Here is a 15991-nt window from a genome sequence, read left to right as displayed (position 1 = left end):
ATGCAGTAGATGGTATAGAGTACAGTATATACATATGAGATGAGTAATGTAGGGTATGTAAACATTATATAAAGTGGCATTGTTTAAAGTGGCTAGTGATACATTACATAAATTTTTCCATTATTGCTCTAATCACATATTTGCATTAGTACACTGCAGGAACAACTCTACAATGATCACAGATATGTGATCGTACACGGCGAAGGGTTAAATAGCCTACCTCCATGTCAGTGAAGGGCTGTTAAGTTAAAACCAAGACTCGAATTGAGGGGGTATGAGAGGGTATTCCAATGGCATTAAAGAAAATGTCAGAAAGCATAAGCCTACCCAAGTTAGCTTAAGATTTTGAAGAAAATAAAACAGATCTGATTATATAATGTGATCTCTTACAGCACTTTGGTCTGCAATGCTTTATGCTAGAAACAAGCTGTAAAAAACCCAGGAAAGAAGTGACTTGGATGCATATGGAGATATACAATATACACAAGTATGTGGACACCCCTTCAAATTAGTGGATATGGCTATTTCAGCCACATACGTTGTGGATAGGTGTATAAAATCAAGCACACAGCCATGCAATCTCCATAGACAAACAATGGCATTAGAATGGCCTTACTGAAGAGCTCAGTGACATTCAACGTGGCACCATCATAGGATGCCAGTCTTACAACAAGTCAGTTTGTCAAACTTCTGCCCTGCTAGAGCTGCCCCGGTCAACTGTAAGTGCTGTTATTGTGAAGTGGAAACATCTAGGAGCAACAACGGCTCAGTCCTGAAGTGGTAGACCACACAAGCTCACAGAATGGGACTGCCGAGTGCATAGTGCATAGCGCATAAAAATCGTCTATCCTCAGTTGCAACACTCACTAGTTCCAAACTTAATGAAATGGGTTTCCATAGCCGAGCAGCCGCACACAAGCCTAAGATCACCATGCGCAATGCCAAGCATCTGCTGGAATGGTGTAAAATTTGCCGCCAGTGGACTCTGGAGCAGCAGAAACGCTTTCTCTGGAGTGATTAATTATGCTTCACCATCTGGCAGTCCGACAGACGAATCTGGGTTTGGTGGATGACAGGAAAACACAACCTGTTTAAACCAGGACAGTTTCTGGGGAAACACTTGTGACCTTCTCTCTTTGGGTTAAGCAACAAGAGTAGCCAGCAGTTAAAGCTGACATTTTTCTGCGTTGTTAGGCCTACTCTGTCTGGGGTGGAAAGGTAGGCCTAACTTTTGAATGTACCATGCTCAAATTTCTAATGACATCTCAGATTAAATTATTTGTAAACAAGGACAGTTTGGTTGCAAACAAGACACACTGATTTGGGATTAGAGAAATATGATAAGATGAACACATAGGCCTATCTCGCAGTCCATTCTTAACCTGTAATTTTTTTAATTTGTGTGTTATTACAGATTCTGCTGATATGTTAAATGATGTAGAAATGCATGGTCTGCAAACCCACAACCTTCTTGGATGCAGCCCTGTGCACTATCAAAATTCCTGTTTTGCCATCTAATGCTTACAGGACAAAGAACAAAACTGCATATCTAAGGCTGGTCTGTCCAAGAAGTGAGGCTAAACATGAGGCTAAACGGTAGGCATGTTCTCTTTTTTCAAGCATTCAGGGAGGGTTTAGATAAAAAATATATTTTGCTGTAGGGAGGGCCATGCGTTTGCATTTTAGAGGTCCAATTTTCTCCATGTAACCCTTATTATAAATAATGTTCATTCCCTTAAGCGTTCCCTTTAAATATGGTGCACCTTTAAGTTCGAATTTTGTCGAAAGACTAGAATATTTTCAGAGAACGGGTTCAGAATATTCGGGATCAATGAAAGTATGATTGATCCCAAATATATTCATACTCGTCTCTGTTCCAGCACCAATTGGTAGATAAAAATAAATACTCTGTTCTTGTAGATGATTTAGGTTTAGGAAAGTATTTATGAATCATAAAAAACAGGTCTGGAGAGCCTTTACGCACAAAAGTCAGAAAACGATGGATTGATTCATTCTTAAAATTGCCACATTCAGTTCTTCAACCCATGGTAACGTTGGAAGATTTGTGTACATAGACAAAGTAGGGAGAATAGTGTACAATAGTAGGCTATAACCTCGTCTATTGCCTACACTAACCATGGAACTGTTTGATGACACGGCCAAGTATTGCCATGCGTCGGGTTCGTTCAAACTGTTACGGCTTGGTCTGCTCTCCGCTCAATAACCATTTAATTTTTTATTTAACCAGTTAGGCCAGTTGAGAACAAGTTCTCATTTACTACTGCGACCTGACCAAGATAAAGCAAAGCAGTGCGACAAAAACAGAGTTACACAAACAAATGTAGTCAATAACTCAAAATAAAATAAAAAAATATGTACAGTGTGTGCAAATGTAGAAGAGTAGGGAGGTAGGCAATAAATAGGCCATAGAGGAAAAAATTATTAAAATGTAGCATTCATACTGGAGTGATAGATGTGCAGATGATGTGTAAGTAGAGATACTGGGGTGCAAAAGAGCAAGAGGGTCATTAATAATATGGGGATGAGGTAGTTGGGTGTGCTATTTTCAGATTGGCTGTGTACAGGTACAGTGATCGGTAAGCTGCTCTGACAGCTGATGTTTAAAGTTAGAGAGATAAGACTTCAGCTTGAGATTTTTGCAATTCGTTCCAGTCATTGGCAGGAGAGAACTGGAAGGAAAGGCAGCCAAAGGAAGTGTTGGCTTTGGGGATGACCAGTGCAATATACCTGCTGGAGCGTGTGCTACGGGTGGGTGTTGCTATGGTGACCAGTGAGCTGAGATAAGGCGGGGCTTTACCTAGCAAAGACTTATAGATGATCTGGAGCCAGTGGGTTTGGCGACGGATATGTAGTGAGGGCCAGCCAACGAGACCATACAGGTCGCTACATTACTTTTTTTAATCAACTGTTAGTAATGATCTTCAGCAACAACCAACAGCCGTGATGGCATTTACAGAGGAAGCAAATGAAGGTAAACAAAACAATGTAAATAAATGGAACAATAATGTAGGTTACACCAACTGAAGAGAACAAACAGTAAATTGGTAGTTGAATGTGTGGTTATTAGGCCTACTGACAGTCGATACTGATATTTAACATGATAGAAATAGGACAGAGAAAGTCAGGGGTGCCAATAATTAAGACATTTGAGATTGCCCATGCCCACAAGTTTTAAAAACTCCCTAGTCCTTGACGATGACAATACCCATAACATGATGCAGCCACCACCATGCTTGAAAATATGAGTGGTACTCAGTGAGGTGTTTACTCCAAACATTACTTTGTATTCAGGACATTCATTTCTTTGCAGTTTTACTTTAATGCCTTATTGCAAACAGGATGCATGTTTTTGAAATGTTGTATTCTGTACAGGCTTCGGTCTTTCCATTCTGTCCATTAGTTTACCATTTTGGACTAACTAAAATGTTGTTCATCCATCCTCAGATTTCTCCTATCACAGCCATTAAACTGTTTTGAAGTCACAATTGGCCTCAGGTTGAAATCCCTAAGCAGTTTCCTTCCTCTCCGGCAAATGAGTTAGGAAGGATGCCTGTATCTTTGTACTGAGTTGGTGTATTGATACGTTACGTGCGCCTCTTGGAGAGAACGCAACACCCTGCTACACCGAACTCCCGATGGAGTGAAAGAGGTATGTGATTGTAGGTGCCGGTAAGGATGACAGAGGCAGAGAATATTACCGTTTACAGGGAATTTATTTCCTTAACACGGTAATGTGGGGAAAAGGGGCTGGACAGAACCAAAGCAAAGAAAGTAAACGTTAAAGAGTCCCCTCTCCTACCTTACCTGCCTACCCACTATTTACCTAACCTTTTAGCACTTCCTGGCATGCTAACCAAAAGACAGGGGGTGGTCCGCCCAGGTCTTACCTAGTGCGCATAGACAGTAAATACTACGGGTTATGTATGCCCGCAGGCCTCTTGCCTAAACACTCCCAAGGTGTCTTCCCCTTCCCCCCTGGGAACAAAAACAGAATAATTACTAACGTAAAGTGAACAATATCAATAATGCCAAACACAGTCCTTTTGGCATACACATAGCTCAGAAGTAGCAGCTACAAAATACTTTCAACAAAACTGTTACTGGGCAACAACCAAAACAGGACATCAAAGCTCTCTCTTCCTGACAAAGGCTTTTATCCAGCTGGAGAAGGAGTTGGTAATTGAAAACAGCTGTTTCCCCTGACAAGAGGGAGGGTTCAGAGCTCCAATCATCAATGGAGCTGACCAATCAGCTGCTGAGAATCCAGGAAGCCATTTCCTGAAATACAAACACAAAACACAGAAACTGGGGAATGTAACAATACCATCCACAGTATAATTATACTGTACAAAAATATAAACGCAACATGTAAAGTGTTGGTCCCATGTTTCATGAGCTGAAATAAACTATCCCAGAAATGTTCAATTTCTCTCAAATGTTGTGCACAAATTTGTTTCCATCCCTATTAGTGAGCATTTCTCCTTTGCCAAGATAATCCATCCACCTGACAGGCATGGCATATCAAGAAGCTAATTAAACAGCATGATCATCACAGTTGCACCTTGTGCTGGGGACAAAGCATTACAAGCATTTCGCAATAACATCTGCTAAACATGTGTATGTGACCAATAAAATTTGATTTGAAAGCAAATATTGCAGTTTTGTCACAAAACAATGCCACAGATGTTTCGAGCTTCGATGGGGCATGCAATTGGCATGCTGACTGCAGGAATGTCCACCAGAGAACAGAATGTTAATTTCTCTACCACAAGTCGCCTCCAAAGTCATTTTAGAGAATTTAGCAGTAAGTCCAACCGGCCTCACAACTGCAGACCACGTGTAACCATGCCACTCCAGTACCTCCACATCCGTCTTCTTCACCTGCAGGATCGTCTGAGACCAGCCACCCAGACAACTGATGAAACTGAGGAGTATTTCTGTCTGTAATAAAGCCCTTTTGTGGAGAAACTCATTCTGATTGGCTGGGCCTGGCTCCCAAGTGGGAAGGCCCACCCATGGCTGCGCACCCTGCCTAGTCATGTGGAATCTATAGATAAGGCCTTAATGAATTTGTTTCTATTGACTGATTTCCTCATATGAACTGGAACTTGGTAAAATCTTAGAAATTGTTGAATGTTACGTTTATATTTTTTGTTAAATGTAATAACTTCACGGTGCTCAAAGGCATATTCAAGTGAATGCTCTTTTAATTTTTTACACATCTACAAATCGGTGCCCTACCTTGCAAGGCATTGGACAACTTTGTGGTTGAATCTGTGTTTGAAATTCACTGCTCGACTGAGGGACCTTACAGATAATTGTATGTGTGGGGCACAGAGATGAGGTAGTCATTAAAAAATCATGTTAAACACTATGACTGCACACAGAGTGAGTCACTGCAACTCATGTGACTTGTTAAGCAAATGTTTACTCCTGAACTTATTTAGGGTTGCCATAACAAAGGGATTGAATACTTGTTGACTCAAGACATTTCAGATTTTCATTTTTAATTAATTTGTAAAAATGGCTAAGAACATAATTCCACTTTGACATTATAGGGTATACACAATAGGCCAGTGACACAAAATCCAAAAAGTGAAGGGATGTGAATACTTTCTGAAGAAACTGTAGTTTATTCCAAATATGAACACTGAACAATTACAAACCACTGATATTCACTGTAAATGAACTAACATGACTTTTGAAAAACTTGCCTGATATGATATCACTTTATAGGGGGAATTAGCAGAGGAATCTTCAATCCATTAGATTGAATAAATCCATCTAAATCTCAATTCATGTTAGGGATCATTAGTTGTATTCCTTGATGACCTTTAATCATGTTTGCTCAACTAGGCAAAATGTTAATCTGTCTTTTTTGCAGGCAAATTATGATAACCACAGAACTAGATAAGAAAAGAAACTATATTTCTATCCACATGATGGCAGCAGCATGTACTGTATTTCATGTCCAAGTGTAGGCGGGGAAAAAAAAAACATTTATTCAGTGCCTCTGAGAAATGATACAGCACATACTTGTTACAAAAATACTGGTTCAGTCAAGACAACAGTAGCACTATAGCCAAAAAAGTCTCAGAAATTCAACAACACGAGGCTAATACAAAGTGTCTTAATAAAATGCATCTGGGTTTCCTCAACCATCACAGTCAGCAGTCACTTCAATAGAGATTAGCACACAATTTAACTCAAAACATTTTCAAACCCCAATGGTAGGTTATTATGAACTGGATTTTCTTTTTTGATTAACACCTTCCATCAAATTTGTCTCAGCCTCTGCTTTACAGGCCTTATAACTTATGTCTTGGATATAAACATGGCACATTTTGACAAGGACATATCAAAGTAACCTTCACCAAAAGTAAAATGTCAAGTAAACAGAAAAGTTCTATATGGAATTTAAAGAAATCATATTTATAATCACATTTAACATATTTGTGACCTGATACATAACATTATAGCAATATTCTTTCTAAGAATCATCATATCTTATCTGAGTTTTATTTACTTTTAAAAAATGTATTTATTTATTATTTTACCCCTTTTTCCCTCCAATTTCGTGGTATCCAATTGGTAGTAGTTACAGTCTTGTCTCATCGCTGCAACTCCCGTACGGACTCGGGAGAGGCGAAGGTCGAGGGCCATGCGTCCTCCGAAACACAACCCAACCAAGCCGCACTGCTTCTTGACACAATGCACATCCAACCCGGAAGCCAGCCGCACCAATGTGTCAGAGGAAACACCATACACCTGGTGACCTGGTCAGCGTGCACTGCGCCCGGCCCGCCACAGGAGTCGCTAGTGTGCGATGAGACAAGGATATCCCTGCCGGCCAAACCTTCCCTAACCCGGACGACGCCTGGGAGGTTATTTACTTATTTTTATAAAACAATTATCTTGGGAGCAGATATCAACTCAGAATTTCTTATCAGAATCTCTTTTGACATGCATTTCTAAAAGCCACACACTCATACTTGCAACTTACAGTTTTCCATATTAGGTTATGAAACTCGCCCTCACCTGTGTAAATGTATGAAATATTGTGACTGCTGACTACAATATGGGTTAGGGCATTTTACATTTGTTGTTACTTTTCCAAATCATATCGTATGTTCTCACATAACTTCATTTCAAAATAAATAACTATTCTCTTCTTTAATTTTAAAATATTATTTAAAAGGTTGCCCCCTTAGTAAACCACAAGCCTTAAATGAAATGAAAATAAAACAAAAATGTGGAAAACGCTACATCAAAAATGTATAGCTAATTGAATATACCAAATTTGAAGACAGTTTAAAAAGTAACATTGATAAAAACAAAAATAAAACAGACATATCATATACAATATATATTTTTTAATGGATACAATAAAAAATGCTGCCGCAGTTAGCTTCTCTTCTCTTGTTCAACCCCTTGGAAAATATGTGCCAATGCCCTGAGAAAAGGGCAAACACCTCTATGTTCGACCCGTCTCTTTGGCATTATGGAAGGGATGAAGAAGACAATGGCGAGCTTCTCTGCCAGGCAAGAGCTGCAGAACCAGTTTGTAGGACGTCATGTTTTGGAGGCGTGGGAGGGAGGAATGAGCCTATTTGGATAGTGGTATTGTGTTTACTAGGACCAAAGAAACAGGGACAGGTTTTTTCTTATTTTTTGGAATGAGAGAGATAGCTGTTCTCGATGCACAGCACTATGTAGGAGTTAGAGCAGCTACTGGGCAACTGTTGTAGGAGCTGGCCAGTCTGCAGTGAGGACGCTAGGCCAGTCACTGCACGGTCTCCTGTCCTCCATGTCTCGCAGTAGTTATCTGTCTGGCGGTGACCCTCGCTGCTAGAGCCGTGCCAGACCATTTTCTCTGGCCTGAAGGGAAACAATTTGGAATAAATTATGTTAATCACCTTAGGTACATCCCTTTATTAGATACATTTTAAGAAATCTATTCCAGCTCACAGTAAAGTTGTAATACAGTGCCTTCACTGTTGGCCTGGCATATCACACATACAAAGACTACCACTTAGCCTACCACAATTTATAACAAAGGAATTTTGTTTATGAGGACATTCATTAAAATAATAAGAAAGTAACTATTTGCCATAAAAAGAAACATACTGCACTATTAGACTGACAATTTAAAAAAAAGTTGTGTGTGATAAACTCAGCAAAAAAAGAAACGTCCCTTTTTCAGGACCCTGTCTTTCAAAGATAATTCGTAAAAATCCAAATAACTTCACAGATCGTCATTGTAAATGGTTTAAACACTGTTTCCCATGCTTGTTCAATGAACCATAAACAATTAATGAACGTGCACCTGTGGAACGGTCGTTAAGACACTAACAGCTTACAGACGGTAGGCAATTAAGGTCACCGTTATGAAAACTTAGGACACTAAAGAGACCTTTCTACCGACTCTGGAAAAACACCAAAAGAAAGATGCTCAGGGTCCCTACTCATCTGCGTGAACGTGCCTTAGGCATGCTGCAAGGAGGCATGAGGACTGCAGATGTGGCCAGGGCAATAAATTGCAATGTCCGCACTGTGAGACGCCTAAGATAGGGAGACAGGACGGACAGCTGATCGTCCTCGCAGTGGCAGACCACATGTAACAACACCTGCACAGGATCGGACAGGTACAAGATGGCAACAACAACTGCCCGAGTTACACCAGGAACGCACAATCCCTCCATCAGTGCTCAGACTGTCCGCAATAGGCTGAGAGAGGCTAGACTGAGGCCTGTTGTAAGGCAGGTCCTCACCAGACATCACCGGCAACAATGTCGCCTATGGGCACAAACCTACCATCGCTGGACCAGACAGGACTGGCAAAAAGTGCTCTTCAATGACGAGTCGCGGTTTTGTCTCACCAGGGGTGATGGTCGGATTTGCGTTTATCGTTGAAGGAATGAGCGCTACACCGAGGCCTGTACTCTGGAACAGGATCGATTTGGAGGTGGAGGGTCCGTCATGGTCTGGGGAGGTGTGTCACAGCATCATTGGACTGAGCTTGTTGTCATTGCAGGCAATCTCAAAGCTGTGCGTTACAGGAAAAACATCCTCCTCCCTCATGTGGTACCCTTCTTGCAGGCTCATCCTGACATGACCCTTCAGCATGACAATGCCAACAGCCATACTGCTCGTTCTGTGCGTGATTTCCTGCAAGACAGGAATGTCAGTGTTCTGCCATGGCCAGCGAAGAGCCCGGATCTCAATCCCATTGAGCACGTCTGGGACCTGTTGGATCGGATGGTGAGGGCTAGGGCCATTCCTCCCAGAAATGTCTGGGAACTTGCAGGTGCTTTGGTGGAAGAGTGGGGTAACATCTCACAGCAAGAACTGGCAAATCTGGTGCAGTCCATGAGGAGGAGATGCACTGCAGTACTTAATGCAGCTGATGGCCACACCAGATACTGACTGTTACTTTTGACCCCCCCTTTGTTCAGGGACACATTATTCAATTTCTGTTAGTCACATGTCTGTGGAACTTGTTCCGTTTGTGTCTCAGTTGTTGAATCTTATGTTCATACAAATATTTACACATGTTAAGTTTGTTGAAAATAAACACAGTTGACAGTGAGAGGACATTTATTTTTTTGCTGAGTTTATATACACTTTTTGAGAGTTACAATTTAGGCTCGAGGCATGGGGGGGATATGGACCGGTATTGCTAGCAAGCTTTGCTCTGACTAGCTTATTGAGCAGCAAGTTGTGGCTATTGCAATCTAGCTGGTAAGCTGCTAAAAATTGGTATCATCTAAATGGATGTTGTTAGCTAAGTAGCTAGCTATTTGTATTTTAGCATGCATACACAGAGCTGTCAATGTTAGCTTAGCAAAAACTTAAGTAAAAACGTGCATAGCTAGCTACAGTATCTACGTAGCCACCTTAACTCTTTAAACTATAACATTGGCAAACTCTTAGCTTGTCCCATTTTCTTCTTCGTAATTTGCTAACTCACTGAGAATAGTTTGACAATGACGTAACTAAGTTGAACAACTCATCTTAGCTAGCCAGCAACTAGGATTTTGATGCATTAGATGCACTTTGTAAACACACTTTTTATTTTGTTGTTCAGTGTCTGAGAGACCAACACTCACCATGCACTGTCCCTGAGGATATCTCTGCCGTCAAAGGAGTAGATTGATGCATTTTCCTCCATCCTCCCCTCAGTCTTACTGAACAATGACTCCCAGCTATTAAATAGCACATGGTCCTAGAGAGAGAGAAAATATACACTCAGTGGCGAGTTTATTAGGTACATCCATCTAGTACCAAGTCGGACCCCTCTTTGCCTCCAGAATAGCCTGACTTTTTAGGGGCATGGATTCTAGGTGTGTCGTTCAAACGTTGCTCAATTGGTCCAAGGGACCTAATTTGTGCCAGGAAAACATTCCCCACACCATTACGCCACCAGCCTGTACCATTGACACCTCACAGGTTGGGGCCATGGACTCATGCTGCTTACGCCAAATCCTGACTCAGCCATCAGAATGAAGCAATAGGAACTGGGATTCGTCGGACCAGGCAACATATTTCCACTCCTCAATTGTCCAGTGTTGGTGATCGCGTGCCCACTGTAGCCACTTCTTGTTTTTAGCTGATAGGCGTGGAACTCGGTGTGGTAGTCTGCTGCAATAGCCCATCCATGACAAGAACCGGTGACTTGTGCATTCCAAGATGCCGTTCTGCACACCACTGTTGTACCGTGTCATTATTTGCCTGTTTGTGGCCTGCCTGTTAGCTTGCACAATTCTTGCCATTCTTCAACCTCTCTCATCAACAAGCTGTTTTTGCCCACAGGACTGCCACTGACTGGATGTTATTTTTGTTTGTCGCACCAGGAGGCCGGCTGTTTGAGATTCGGGAACCGGCGCGCCTGGCACTGACGATCGAACAACGCTCAAAGTTGCCTAGGTCACTTATTTTACCCATTCTAATGTCCAATCGAACAGTAACTGAATGCCTCGATGCCTGTTTGCCTGCTTTATATAGCAAGCCACAGCCATGAGACTCAAGGATAAAATGAAAACCCATGGTAGCATCGCATGACTGATTCTTAACCTGTTAGGGCTAGAGGGCAGTATTTGCACGGCTGGATAAAAAAAATGTACCCGATTTAATCTGGTTACTAATCCTACCCAGTAACTAGAATATGCATATACTTATTATATATGGATAGAAAACACTAAAGTTTCTAAAACTGTTTGAATGGTGTCTGTGAGTATAACAGAACTCATTTGGCAGGCAAAACCCTGAGACATTTTCTGACAGGAAGTGGATACCTGATGTGTTGTATTACCTTTAAACCTATGCCATTGAAAAACACAGGGGCTGAGGAATATTTTGGCACTTCCTATTGCTTCCACTAGATGTCACCAGCCTTTACAAAGTGTTTTGAGTCTTCTGGAGGGAGATCTGACCGAACAAGAGCCATGGAACGATGATGGCCCATTAGACACCTGGCGCGCGAGTTCATGTTGGGTACCCTCGTTCCAATACGTTATAAAAGAGAATGCATTCGTCCACCTTGAATATTATTCATGTTCTGGTTAAAAAAGGCCCTAATGATTTATGCTATACAACCTTTGACATGTTTGAACGAACGTAAATATATTTTTTCCCCTCGTTCATGACGAGAAGTCCGGCTGGCTTAGATCATGTGCTAACAAGACGGAGATTTTTGGACATAAATGATGAGCTTTTTTGAACAAAACTAAATTCGTTATGGACCTGTGATACCTGGAAGTGACATCTGATGAAGAGAATCAAAGGTAATGGATTATTTACATAGTATTTTCGATTTTAGATCTCCCCAACATGACGTCTAGTCTGTATCGCAACGCGTATTTTTCTGGGCGCAGTGCTCAGATTATTGCAAAGTGTGATTTCCCAGTAAGGTTATTTTCAAATCTGGCAAGTTGATTGCGTTCAAAAGATGTAAATCTATAATTCTTTAAATGACAATATACTATTTTACCAATGTTTTCTAATTTTAATTATTTAATTTGTGGTACTGACTTGACTGCCGGTTATTGGAGGGAAACGATTTCCTCAACATCAATGCCATAGTAAAACACTGTTTTTGGATATAAATATGAACTTGATAGAACTAAAAATGCATGCATTGTCTAACATAATGTCCTAGGAGTGTCATCTGATGGAGATTGTAAAAGGTTAGTGCATCATTTTAGCTGGTTTTATGGTTTTGGTGACCCTGTCTTTGAATTGACAAAACATTACACAGAACTCTTGTAAATGTACTGTCCTAACATACTCTAAATTTATGCTTTCGCCGTAAAACCTTTTTGAAATCGTAAAACGTGGTTAGATTAAGGAGATGTTTATCTTTCAAAGGGTGTAAAATAGTTGTATGTTTGAAAAATTTGAATTTTGACATTTATTTGGATTCAAATTTGCCGCTCTTGAAATGCACCTGCTGTTGATGGAGTGCACCACGGGTGGGACGCTTGCGTCCCACCTAGCCCATAGAGGTTAACAGTGTTGTATTGAAATAATCTCTAGAATTTCCTGAAATGGCAATGAATAGGTTACTTCAATAAACTCAATTTCAATTTGGTGTAAGAAGTAGGATCCCAAAGTCTAGACTCATGCTTTCTTTAGTATATGTTTACACACCTTGAGGTTTAAGATGGGGAGGCTGTCTCTGTCGGACTTGCGAACGATGCTGTAGAGGTCCTGGAGCTTGGAGGACAAGAAAGCCCTGAAGGTGCCCTTCAGGCCCACTGCACGAGCCTGCTGGAAACACAGGAAGTCTGCCCCTCGAATGCCCCGCATGTTGCCCACTTGGGGAGTGTTCAAGGCGATCAGGTGGAGCTGAGCAGAACCCCCCCCCAGATTTGAGTTATAAAAACAGCTTGGCTTAGGTCTACACACACAATTTAGATGAGACCATTTGTTAGATACATGCTTTCTCTGAAGGCACATTAAATGATGATAAGATACTCACTCCTGGCCCTGATGTGTGGACGTGACCGGCAGGCTGGGGAACTGGAGGGGGAACAGGTTGTCTCTGGGGGGTGATGTGATATCGTCTTTCGGGCTGGGTGGGATACCTGTTCTCAGGCTGCACAGGGATGTAGCGGCCATCTGTCTGAGGGGGGTACCTAGGGTCAGTCTGAGAGGGGTATCTGGGATCATACTGAGGGGGTTCTCTGGGGTCGCGATTGTTGGGTTGGGCGGGCCTGGGGATCTCAATAGGCTGGCGAGGAGGAGGCACGATGGGGTTGGTGGCAGCACCGCCTTGGGAGAATTGTTCAGCTCCATTGTTGGCCGAGTGGTCCTGGGATTGGGGGTAATTGACGACAGGGGGAGGCTGGACTGCCGCTACTTCGTTGTCCTGGAGATTAAGAGCAACAGTGATTAAGTAAAATAAGCAAGCCTTGGACAAGTAAGCCTTGTCTGAGCCAGAATTGCCCATAAGGCAGGAGCCTTTCTCCTGATTCTGTAGCGTGAGGCAGCTTGATGAGCAAGTACACCCCCTGGACAGGACACTAGCCTATCGCAGGGCCTTACTCCCAATCCATCTCCTTAATGCTGAGTGCCAAGCTGAGAGGCATCGGGTACCATTTTTTGAGTCTTTGGTATGACTCGACCAGAGTTCAAACCCCCAACCTTCGAATCTCAGGGCGGACACTCTAAGCACAGGTCATTTGAGATGACAAGTCATCCTTGATTTTATGACTGACTCTGTTTCCTCAAATAGCTATTTATTAAATAAGTTCATACATTGACTTTGTTTTATTTACTCATTTTCATACAACTTACCAGATCTCTGTAGAAGGGACTGTAGTCACTGAGCTGGAATATAATAAGAATATAAAAAAAGTGCATACATTTTTTTGCATAGTTACTTTTTTCACGTTTATGGTCTTTTAATGTGCACTTAAACCAACTTTGAGTGTACATCTCCAGCTCCTACCTTACTAACACGTCTCACATGAAAGAAAAATTAATGACTTCACCATGATTTGTCTGAATCCATTGCGGACTCGGATGTAGAGATCTGTTTTGTCGACAATGTAGATGAGGGTGCCCTCCGACTGGCGCCTTGCAGTAGCAATCATGGTGTCGTATGACCTCAAAACTGTCACCTGGGGAGACCAATACATATTATAGTACATTTACAAGATTGCAGGCATCAATCAGAAAAACAACTAGTGAATCTTAGTAGTTATGATGAATAAATTGACTTTCAACCACAAAAAGAAAACAACAATGTAAAATACACCTTCACAATCTTTGCATCTGCTTTTTTCTGAGGTCCCTTGCAATCACTCCACTGAATCCACTTAACTGAAAACAGCAATCTGTGGTTTCGGCATGGTAGCCATCTAACAGAATGGTTAAACCAGTTCGCCTATGTCGAACCGTGAGATGACCACTTACCCCTGAGGTGTGACCAGGAATTCCAGGTGGTCCAGCAGGTCCGGGGGGGCCAGGAATACTAATGGCTGTGATGAAGAAACAAATATGATGATGACGATATAATATAGCTGCTTCTTACAGAGTGTCAAGCACGTTGTGTACTAACCCAAGATTAGGTTAAGGAGTGTAGGCAAGCCTATCGTTATTCCTTAATATCAAACGTCCATGGACCATATGTTATGTTCAGTGGCAGGCTGGCTCTGGCAGCCAAAACAGCCAAATATTCCATCTAAATGGGAATCGATTCTCAATTGCAATACGGTTCTAGAAATACAAAGCCCTTTAATTTCATATCACGACAAAATAATTTCACCAATGCAAAAAATACACTTGTATGTACACTGTTTTAACACAGATGCTGCTAACAGTATTTTTCAGTAACAACACTTTTCTGGTGTCCTTCCGTACACAGGTGTTCGGAGCACGCTAGATCGCTAATTAGCACAGGTGGTTGCCTCTGTCTCCCATTTGTGTTCCGTAAACAAGCGCTGTAACATGGAAATACAATATGTCCATGTGGGAACCCTTGCCCTATAAAGCTGTGTAGTAATTTAACCTTTTTTTATTTGTATTATTTCTCGCTGATATGAAAGTTAAGTTCCAAATGTTTCCAAAAACGTGTCGTAAAAGAGATGTATTGACGTTTAGACCGGAGCATTGCCACTAGACATATTCATGAATAAACAAATGTTTAACATTACCATCTATGAATGGGCAAGTGCTGTACCTCACTCCATTCCACCACCAACGTAAAATTTACAGAGGGTGTATACCCTATTGAATAATGTATTGTGACATTGTGTTTGTCACTGGTTAGGAAACTCACGGTGGGTAGGTCTGTAGGCCCCTGGTAGTGAGTGGGACCCTGTGGGCCCGGGAGGACCTGGTGGGCCTGGGTTTCCTGGACGACCGTCGTAGCCAATCCCTGGGGAGCCTGGTGGGCCCTGTGGACCAGGGGGGCCCGTGATGGAATCTCCCTTTGGACCCTGTGATGAAAAATGAAGGAGAAAATAAAGTTTAACTTTACTTGTACCCCATTCATTATAAGACTCTCTTTTCATTGTTGATAGCAAGAATTGAGAGATATCATAAGTCTTAATGACTGATTTCAGGCTGTGACAAGTTCCTTTAAACAGGCATGATATGTATCTATACATATAGATTGTTGAATCGTACAGTATCAATGTTTTATCATTTGACAAACATATGCCAGGAGATGTGTGTTGACTAGTACCTTCCTAACAGATTAATATATAATGTAATGTCCTCTCAAGTTCTTACCATAAGTCCTGGGTTTCCAGGGGGTCCTGGCGGGCCTTGTTGTCTTCCAAAACGGGGGTCATAATAGCCACCACTTGGCTCTCCTTTCTCCCCCTTCACGCCTGTATCGCCGCGCTCTCCTTTCAGGTCATTCTGCAAAGAAAAAACAGCTATTAATGCTCTGTCCTGGCATGGTAGCATTATGTAGGATAATAGTATTTAAGAATCTGGACTGGAAATGAAGGGCTCTTTA

At 41.7% G+C, this 15991-nt stretch overlaps 1 protein-coding gene across 4 annotated transcripts in view; it reads right to left on the bottom strand.

Moving 5' to 3' along the window:
• Positions 1-5631: 5631 nt before the first annotated feature.
• LOC106586062 (collagen alpha-1(XVIII) chain) overlaps positions 5632-15991 on the bottom strand; it is a 176347-nt gene continuing 165987 nt past the window's right edge. For all 4 annotated transcript variants that reach the window (XM_014172893.2, XM_014172890.2, XM_014172892.2 and 1 more), the window contains 9 exons: positions 15760-15891; positions 15305-15464; positions 14440-14504; positions 14016-14144; positions 13819-13851; positions 13001-13390; positions 12670-12867; positions 10131-10246; positions 5632-7899 (listed from right to left, as the gene is read on the bottom strand). In XM_014172893.2, coding sequence (XP_014028368.1) covers positions 7686-7899; positions 10131-10246; positions 12670-12867; positions 13001-13390; positions 13819-13851; positions 14016-14144; positions 14440-14504; positions 15305-15464; positions 15760-15891 — 1437 coding nt within the window. In that variant the 3' untranslated portion in view covers positions 5632-7685. The remainder of the gene's footprint in view (positions 7900-10130; positions 10247-12669; positions 12868-13000; positions 13391-13818; positions 13852-14015; positions 14145-14439; positions 14505-15304; positions 15465-15759; positions 15892-15991) is intronic.

Source organism: Salmo salar, chromosome ssa25, assembly GCF_905237065.1.
Source record: "Salmo salar chromosome ssa25, Ssal_v3.1, whole genome shotgun sequence".
Taxonomy (NCBI): Eukaryota; Metazoa; Chordata; class Actinopteri; order Salmoniformes; family Salmonidae; genus Salmo; species Salmo salar.
The sequence above is the reverse complement of the archived record's forward strand: the minus strand, read 5'-3'. Positions and strand labels throughout refer to the sequence as shown.